Below are 10,042 nucleotides of genomic sequence, written 5' to 3' on the forward strand. Positions count from 1 at the left end.
GAGGACAGCGTGACCTGCCAAATATATGACCTTCATACAAAACAAAACAGAGAATTCTTACATAATATTCCAGTAAATCATCTTAGAGGCCCAAAATGGCGTTGCCATTGCTTTATATTTTCACAGGTATAATTTTACATAGCACATGCTCCATCAAGGATGTCTTCAAGAATCCAAGATAGGTGACAAGAGAACCACATCTGTGTGACCCAAGCCAGGACACTTTTTGTCATGTGACCATGACTGTAGGAAGCCCCCCTCCTAGAAGAATGAGATATTTTGAGGAATATTTTAAAAGGGCAGAATATTATATTTCCCTGAAGGGAGAAGTGGAGAAACATGTTTTTTTAGAGGCAGAAAGCAGGCTCAATCTTTCTTAATAGCTTCCCTGCCCATGAGCAGATATTTTGTGCCCATTAAGAAAGATTGGACCATCCGATCTACACAACAAAAGACCTTCATCTCCAGGGTGATGAGTGTCAACTAAAAAATACTTCCTTGGTCTTTTTAGTTGCCAGCAACTCCCTTATTGGGAGTGAACATGTCTGGCACTGCCTGGGTGTAGCTGACTCTGAGACACATAATTCATTGTCACCCTTGACCCTGGTTTTCCCTCCATCCCCTGGGTGTATTGTAATTCACATTCTCCAATGGGACACCTTCATAGCCCAGAGTCACCTAGTTACTATCTCTGAAAACATTTATGGAATGCACTTTCGATTTCCAAGTTGCCGCACTACTCTTTCAAACCCCTTTCCCCCCTCCCTGTCTGTTGGCAACTCTTAAAAAACCATAGATATATTTTATGAGTTGATATCTGGAGGCTGACATTGCTCCATAGCCTGACCTGATTGGACAGTCTAGCATCCCTGACCATCCATTCAAAACCTACTCCCCCCAGACACGTGAAACGCTTATTTGTGATGTACAAAGACTCACCCTGACAAGATCCGAATGCCACCAAGGTTGGTCCTGCAATTCTCAAGGAGAAGTTTGGGATTTCCCATCTTGTCCAGGACCAGCCGGCTGTTGGCTGTGATGTTCACTTCTACAAGGAGAGTCAACGGCCCTCCCAGAATCCTGAAAAAAAAATCCCAAAGAAATAGAGACAAGGCTGTTTATCGGACCAACAACCAAAAGTTTCCCAAAGAATCTTCCAAGTTTGGAGAGAGCTCTGACTTTTTCCATCCATCACAAATATTTATTTATTGGGTTTATATCCCAAACATTTCATCTAGGAGCTCAAGAACATTCAGCTAAGGGTTCCTTCTTCAATTCTACCTCCAGAGAAAGTGGGACAACCTCAAAATCCAAAATTAAGAGTAGATTTGAAGGTGAATCTCACTGATCACTGATCAACACTTTCCATATGACACCAGTGATTTTTCTTCTTTGGTTTCCTGACCTTGACGGATGTTTTATGCCTTCTTAAAGGCACGTCTCCTAACTATTGTTCCTACAATACCAAATCCTGATTTAACTATTTGAAGATACTACAATTTTTCTAGAGGAGGACAGATAATCAGAAGACCTCCCTTTCTTGAAAATCCCTTGTCCCACGGATCTTACTTTTGAATCAACCATGGTTGAAAGCTAGGAAGCCTCTCAGGACAGCATCAGTTCCTGGGGATTAAACCAGGCAAGATGGTGGAGGCGGTGTTATGATCCAAGTCTTACCTCTTTCTGTGTGCAACAACAAGGCACTTAAAAAGATGCAGGTCTTAGATTGCGATGGCCATGTCAATTGTTTTAACTAAACATAACACACAAGTCAATGTTTTCTCTTTCTCTACAAAATGGCTAACTCTACTTTACTGTACTCTACTCTACTCTACTCTATTCTATTCTATTCTATTCTACCTCTGACAACTAAAGCTGGAAGGAAGAAGCAGACTAGGAAATGCTACCTGTGGAAATATCAGCCAAGAAAGGGAACAAGATTTGCTATTTCCCAAGGAAACCAACTCACGTGTTGCCCTTGAGGGCTATTTTGGTGTAAATGTTCAAGCCAAGACCAACGGGGAAAAGCTTCAGGGTAACTTTAGGAAGGGTGATATCTACAAGCTTCAACCTGGAGATAAAAATGAGTTTTATGGTTAGCAACAGAAACTAAAATTATGAAGGACATTCAATGTCATAACCCTGAGTGGTGCGGTGGCCTAGAGGTCAAGCTCTTGCCTGACAATCAGCAGGCTGTGAGTTTGATCCGAGGTAGAGGCAGAAATTTCTCTTTCTTGGTATGATGACCATATATTATCTGCTGAGCAAAACTCCTCATTGGTGACAGGAAGGGCATCTGGCCAGTAAATACTTAGCTCCATTCAGTTGCCCAGACTCCACCCTGCAAGGGATTATGGGGCCAATAAAGGAGATGATGATTCAATGTCCTAACCCTAGACATGTTAAACCTAACTTTTTCCATGGGACTTAGGTTTTGCTGATCTACATTTGGGGTCCACGTATGTAATGGGCGGTGTGCATGTCTGTGTGTGTCTGTTATGAAGTGTGGGACACAGGGAGAACTGGGACAGGGGAATGATCTTCATCTCTATCTATCTGCTCAAAGTAAAGCAGGCAGCATATTTAAAAAAAGCATGAAAACAAGCAATAAGTGACCAGGTAAAGTTTTCCAAGGCTAAGTAATTCAGAAGGCAGAAGAAAGAAATTTAGAATTTAGATGGAAGAACTCAGAAATGTAATTATCTAAAGTGTTTGCTCTGCAGAAGACAACCAAATGTTCCCTTAGAGGCTTAAGTCATGCCTGCAACATGTCTGCATGTTTCTATCATAGCAGTAGCACTTAGACCAGGGGTGTCCAACCTTGGCAACTTTAAGCCTGGAGGACTTCAACTCCCAGAATTCCCCAGCCAGCAAAGCTGGCTGGGGAATTCTGGGAGTTGAAGTCCTCCAGGCTTAAAGTTGCCAAGGTTGGACACCCCTGACTTAGACTAATATACTGCTTCACGGTGCTTTTATAGCCCTCGCCAAGCGGTTTACAGAGTCAGCCTCTTGTCCCCAACAATCTGGGTCCTCATTTTACCCACTTTGGAAGGACAGAAGACTGAGTCAACCTTGCGCCTGGTGAGATTCGAACTGCCAAATTGCAGGCAGCTGGTGGGCAGCAGATATAGCCTGGAGGATTGCACCCAAATCAATGCGCCACCGTGGCTCCTTGTGGACTCATGTTGGAGTCTTCTGTTGAGTCATGTCAAGAACTAAAGAACTGAAGATCTAATTTAACATCAAGCCAAGGTATAAAGTCTGACAATAGGCAACTTACCCCAGAAGACCTTCATGTCCAAGGACACCACCAAGAAGTCCTCCATTTGGACCTCCAAGGACACCACCAAGAAGTCCTCCACCTTGGCCTCCAAGAACACCATCAAGCAGTCCTCCACCTTGGCCTCCAAGAACACCATCAAGAAGTCCTCCACCTTGGCCTCCAAGAACACCATCAAGCAGTCCTCCACCTTGGCCTCCAAGAACACCATCAAGAAGTCCTCCACCTTGGCCTCCAAGAACACCATCAAGAAGTCCTCCACCTTGGCCTCCAAGAACACCACCAAGCGGTCCTCCAACTTGGCCTCCACTCAACCCTCCTAGGACATCTTTACTCACACCTCCAGTAAGTCCTTGAAGCAGGTCATCTTTGGCCAGGACATTTGAGAGTACTGTAGAGGATTGAGAACAATTATTACAGGAGTTAGATTAAATTGAAACTCGGTCTCTTAGCTGTTGTTTCTAGCAGCTGAAGTTTAGTTTAGCTGAGTTTCTAAAATTATTCTTGATTTTTCTTAGTCTTCCATCCCACACGCCTGTCTCTGTCTTTGACCAAAATCACCTTTATTAATGCAGCAAAGCCAGAACATTTGATACATCTTGCTATAATTCCCAAAAGGTTAACATTTCCTTTTTAAAACAAGGTATCGGTCTTCACAGATATAGAGATAAGTCTGAAAATGTGTTGGGAAAATACATTGAATGGCCCCTAAATTCTGAGATCATGTCCCCCAGCTACAGAATTGAGTGTGGCCCATACCAGCACAAACTCCTGCAAAAGATTTTCTGTAGCACCTTCCAACTCAACTTGGATGAAAAAAGACGTTCTGAAGAAGTTCAGGAGAAGAAAGCCACCCACATTGCTCTGCTCTTCAGCACTTGGGCAGAAATGGGCCTACAGTTTAGTCTTAGAACCAGATTTCCATGATGGGCCACCGAGACACGGTAGACTTTCCCAGACCCTCCATAAGGAGAACTTTGAATAATCAGCAGAGGTTCTTCTGCCTGTGAATTTTTTGGAACAGACTGGAATGTTGTAGAAGATGGAGGGGCAAGATAGTCAAGATGACAGTTGAATCTGTATAGATTGTCAGTCATCCAGGTCATGCTTGTCCTAAAGGTGATTTTTCAGGAGGCAACTGGAGTTTCTTTGTTTTTCTTTAAAGATGTTTCGCTTCTCCTCCAAGAATCTTCTTCAGTTCTGAGAACTGGACTGGACTGAAGAAGCTTCTTGGATGAAAAATGACACATCTTCAAGGAAAAACAAGGAAAGTCCAGTTGCCTCCTAAAAAGCACCTTTGGGGTGACAGTTGAGTGCACATAAAAAGGAGTAAGGGTTCACTCATGCTGTTTTAAGCACTATCTTGACTTCAGGGATCAACTGATGTAGCTCAGGGAGTACTCCTTGGTGCTTTCTGAGCTTGGCTGATTTTTACAGATATTTCATCATGCAACTAGATTCAACCCAACCTTCTAGCACTGATGATGTTACCTAGTTGGGTAATGAAATGTCTCCAAGAAAGCTCCTGGAGTACCAAGGACCCCACAGTCCTCCTCCTCCTCCACCTCCTCTTCCATCTCTTCTTCCTCCTCCTTTTCCTCCTCCTCCTCTTCCTCCTCCTCCTCCTCCTCCTCCTCCTCCTCCTCCTCCTCCTCCTCCTCCTCCTCCTCCTCCTCCTCCTCCTCCTCCTCCTCCTCTCCACAAACCCCACTCCCTTCTAGCATTGATGATGTACCTAGTTGGGTCATGAAACATCTGCAAGAAAACAATCAAGCTAAGAAAACATCAAGGGACTTCAGAGTCCTCCTCCTCCTCCTCCTCCATTCTACAAATGAAATTTCTGCAAGAAAACCCCCAAGATCAGGGAGTCCACTTTCCTGAAGAGGACCTTGGGAGCATAGGTCCACATTACTGGAAGACACTCAATCTGGAAAAGGCTGTCCCATAAAAATCTGAGGCAAACTTATAATTGGATTTCCCCATCCAATAGACCCTTCCATTCTCTATGGTCTCCCACATAATATTTCCATAATAGTCATCTATGGAGACTTTCAATCATTCAGGTCCTGGTTGTCCCAAAGGACCTTTTTCCAAAAGGCAACTGATCTTTCTTGGGGCTTTTTTACCTTTGAAAATGTTTCACTTCTCATCCAAGAAGTTTCTTTGGTTCTGAATTGAAGAAGCGTCTTGGATGAGAAGTGAAACATTTTCGAAATAAAAAAAAAAACCCAAGAAAGTCCAGTTGCCTTTTCGAAAGAGGTCCTTTGGGATTCCATAATCACCATTCAGGAGTTAAATGCTTCAGAACACAGCCATGGGTTCTCCTTTCCAAAGTTTTTGGTTTGCAAAAAAAGAGACGAAAAATGAGACTCACAATTCTCCAGAACAGCCTTGTCCACCTGGGCCACAGATAACAGGTTTTCTGCTCCACCATGGGAGATGGGCAGGAAGCCACAAAGGAGAAGGAGGGTCAAAGCCTTCAGCATGTTGATTCTGGTGCCTGGGTGGGGGGGGGGGGATAGGATAACATAGGAATGCAAGTTAATCAACAGGTCTTCAGAGAACAGAATGTTGGCAGACCATGAGACATTAAGAGAAGAGGAGAGGAGAGAGAGGAGAGGAGAGGAGAGGAGAGAGAGAGAAGAGAAGAGAAGAGAAGAGAAGAGAAGAGAAGAGAAGAGAAGAGAAGAGAAGAGAAGAGAAAATATAGAAGGAAGGGAAGATATAAAATGGAAGAGAAGAGAGAAGAAAACAGAAGAGAGAAGAGAAGAGAATATAAAAGGGAAGGGAAGAGAGAAGAGAAGAGAAGAAAAGAGAAGAGAAGAGAAGAGAAGAGAAGAGAAGAGAAGAGAAGAGAAGAGAAGAGAAGAGAAGAGAAGAGAAGATATAGAAGGGAAGGGAAGAGAAGATATAAAACGGAAGAGAAGAGAGAAGAGAGAAGAAAACAGAAGAGAGAAGAGAAGAGAAGAGAATATACAAGGGAAGGGAAGAGAGAAGAGAATATACAAGGGAAGGGAAGAGAGAAGAGAAGAGAAGAGAAGAGAAGAGAAGAGAAGAGAAGAGAAGAGAAGAGAAGAGAAGAGAAGAGAATAACAGAGTTGGAAGGGACCTTGAAGGTCTTTTGTCCAACCCCCTGCCTAGGCATGAAACCCTACACCCCTTCAGGCAAATGGTTATCCAAACTCGTCTTAAAAAACTTCCAGTGATGAAGCACCCACAACTTCTGGAGGCAAATTGTTCCACTAATTGTTCTCACCGTCAGGAAATTTCTTCTTAGTTCTAAGTTGCTTCTCTCCTTGATTAGTTTCCTCCCATTGCTTCTTGTCCTGCTTTCAGGGGCTTTGGAGAATAGATGGACTCCCTCTTCCATGAGAGGGACCCCTGAGATATTGGAATGCTGCTATCATGTCTCCCCTGGTCCTTCTTTTCATTAGACTAGACATACCCAGTTCCTGCAATCATTCTTCATATGTTTTAGCCTCCAGTCTCCTGTGAAGGACCTGATTTATGGCACACGCAGGGCGGAGTGGGGGAAGCAGGGTCACAGGTGACTGTAATCAACATATGCCAGAATCGGCTTCATACAGGTCATGCCAGCATGTTGCCCCTAATGAATTATTTGAAGTTTTTTGATGTTTGGCTCAAGACTCATGATTTAATTAGGGCGATTGCTGGAATCCTGACACACTGATTGTTTCCTCAAAGGCCTGGAGCTAATTATGATATACTAATAAATTCCTGCATTGGGCAGGTGGGGAAATTGGACTAGGTCAAGTTTTTCAACCATGGCAACTTGGTTTTGAGTTCTATTTTACCTAAAGAACTCCATCTTCAGCAGTACCAACAAAGAGCAACTGGTGTTGAAGGTAGAGAGGTCTCTGCCCCTCCAGCCTTGGTTGGCGGTCTTCATTTCTACCTCCTGGTGGACTGGGTCTTCCACCCAAGAATCCTATCACAGGATTCCTGACAACCCTGTGACCCAAACCTGTTGTGGTTAGCCAGCAGCAGGTGCAGACAGCTGAGGAAAGTGAGGACTCAGATGAAGGGCCAGGACCATTAATTGACGGAACAACCTGCCTCCAGACGTTTTCAAGAAGAGATTGGACATCTTAATTTGCATTAACAGAGGGATACAATCGAGATCAAGGGAAGTACTAATACCACTCTATAAAGCCTTAGTAAGACCACACCTAAAATACTGCATCCAGTTCTGGTCACCACACTATAAAAAAGATGTTGTGACTCTGAAAAAAGTGCAGAGAAGAGCAACCAGGATGATGAGGGGACTGGAGACTAAAACATATGAAGAACGGTTGCAGGAACTGGGCTTGACCAGTCTAGTAAAGAGAAGGAGCAGGGGAGGCATGATGGCAGTCATCCAATATTTGAGAGGCTGCCACAGAGAGGAGGAAAGTGTCAAGCTATTTTCTAAAACATCTTTAGGCCAGACAAGGAATAATGGATGGAAACTGAACAAGGAGAGATTCAACCTGGAAATAAGGAGAAACTTTCTGACAAGGAGAACAATCAACCAATGGAACAGAAGTTGCCCTCGGAAGTTGTGGGAGCGCCATCACTGGAGGCTTCCAAGAAGAGATTTGACTGCCATTTGTCAGAAATGGTGTAGGGTCTCCCGCTTGGGTGGGGGGTTGGACTAGATGACCTATAAGGTCCCTTCCAACACTGATTATCTGTTATCTGTTCGTTATCTGCTATTTCTGCAAAAAGCATACATTTGCTGGACAAATGTTAAAATAGAGCTATTTTGGATCATGAATGTCTGGGACATTGAGAAAAAGGGGAACTGAAAGTAGCAGGTGGTAAGTGAGTTGGCAAAGAGTTAGCATATACCTACAAGCAGGTATTAAGTGATTGCCAGGATGAGGGAATAAGGAAGCACATCCAGTAAGATTACATACCACTGGGTGGGCTTCAGAAGAAGAAGGGGGTAAAAGAAGGGGGTAAACCTCAGATTAGGTCCACTGATAGTAGCTATTCCTCACTGGACTTAGCTACTATCTCTGGACCTCATTGCAATGGGTTGTTAGTAAGTACTATCCTACTGAAATGTTGTTATGTTATGATGACTTTTTATTTATTTATTTATTTATTTGATTTGCCAATTGTTTACAAGATAATAAGTATAAGTGTATACATAGTTGTGAATACATGAAATGGGTACATATAAGAAAAATAAAAGAAGAATAAGAGAAACAATAGGACACGGACGGTAGGCACGTTGGTGCGCTTATGCACGCCCCCTACAGACCTCTTAGGAAAGGGGTGAGGTCAATAGTAGACAGTCTAAGGTTAAAGTTTTTGGGGTTTGGGGAAGAAACTACAGAGTCGGGTTTATGTTGCAAATTGCTCATGAAATAAACCTTTGATCTCAAAGTTAGATTTATTGCTTGTGGTTTGTCTGTGCATTTCTTTTACTGAAGTATTTTTTTATCATAAAATGTTCAACGAAGGGGTGGAATCTCATCAAAAAGAGATCCATTCTGGAACTAAGGAGGAACCTCCTGATGGTGAGATTAATTAATCAGTGGAACAGCTTCCCTCTCCAAGGTATCTTCCAGCCCTAGGATTCTAACATTCGGACCATCAAGGAACCAGTGTCAATCAATCAGAATAGAGCTGGAAGGGACCTCGGAGGTCTTCTAGTCTAACCCCCTGCTCAAGCAGGAGACCCTCGACCATCTCTTCAAAGATGAGCCTCAAGAAACATTCTTACCTTCTCGATTTAGGGCCAGTTCGGAAAGAGCAGACCTTTGAAATCTCTGGAGAGGAACGGAGAGCCTTACCTTTGTCCAACTAGAGGGTTTACGAGGTATTCCACGGTTCCCGTCTGTCCCCAAGGAAGATGTCGTGGACCCAAAACCGGTGGTCCTTTTATGCCAAATATCTGTGTCAGGAATGAGGAAGAGAGCCACTTGGGGGAAAGGCCGGGATGTTTGCTTTGGTGTAAAATAGCAAGCGATTAATTCCATGGCAAATATACCTTTAGAAATCTTTAAAATGGGTCAATTGAGCAATGTGTGTTGAACATCTCATCAGGTGCATTCGATCCAACATGAAGGGGATGCCGATTTCCAATTTTGACACCACCACCACAGCCTAACCAGGAAAGCCAAGATCCTGTTTCACGGTCATCTCCGGTCCAGTGACTTCCAGATACCCTGGGTGAGAATGTGGCTCTCGTCTCTGGATCTTCATGGAATGGAGATTTTGCTTCCATCTCTGGTTGTAGTGTAGAGGAATACGAACAGGCTTGTACTGTGGGGTCCTTGGTGGTCTCTGAGCTTGGTTATTTTCTTGCAGACGTTTCATTACCCAACTGGGTAACATCATCAGTACTAGAAGGAGGGGGGTTTGGAAAGAGGAAGAGGAGGAGGAGGAGGAGGAGGAGGAGGAGGAGGAGGAGGAGGAGGAGGAGGAGGAGGAGGAGGAGGAGGAGGAGGAAAAAAACTGGAGTCTTTGCTGCTTCCTGTTGTTCCTTGCAAACATTTCATTACCCAACTAAGTACAGGTGAAACTCAAAAAATTAGAATATCGTGCAAAAGTTCATTTATTTCAGTAACCCAACTTAAAAGGTGAAACTAATATATGAGATAGACTCATTACATGCAAAGCAAGGTAGTTCAAGCCGTGATTTGTCATAATTGAGATGATGATGGCTTACAGCTCATGAAAACCCCAAATCCACAATCTCAGAAAATTAGAATATTACATGCAATCAATAAAACAAGGATTGTACATAGA

At 43.5% G+C, this 10,042-nt stretch overlaps 1 protein-coding gene across 1 annotated transcript in view; it reads right to left on the bottom strand.

Moving 5' to 3' along the window:
- The window catches only part of LOC148131049 (BPI fold-containing family B member 3-like), a 34,987-nt gene extending 25,824 nt beyond the window's left edge, over positions 1–9,163 (bottom strand). Inside the window, exons 1-5 of the mRNA XM_087959124.1 lie at positions 9,085–9,163; positions 5,655–5,780; positions 3,281–3,671; positions 1,970–2,071; positions 940–1,080 (exon numbers count right to left, since the gene is read on the bottom strand). Of these exons, the coding sequence (XP_087815250.1) occupies positions 940–1,080; positions 1,970–2,071; positions 3,281–3,671; positions 5,655–5,766 (746 nt within the window). The 5' untranslated portion in view covers positions 5,767–5,780; positions 9,085–9,163. The remainder of the gene's footprint in view (positions 1–939; positions 1,081–1,969; positions 2,072–3,280; positions 3,672–5,654; positions 5,781–9,084) is intronic.
- Positions 9,164–10,042: the final 879 nt, after the last annotated feature.

Source organism: Notechis scutatus, chromosome 3 (genome assembly GCF_049901735.1).
Source record: "Notechis scutatus isolate UNSWTSFEM ecotype Mainland chromosome 3, rNotScu1.2, whole genome shotgun sequence".
NCBI lineage: Eukaryota > Metazoa > Chordata > Lepidosauria > Squamata > Elapidae > Notechis > Notechis scutatus.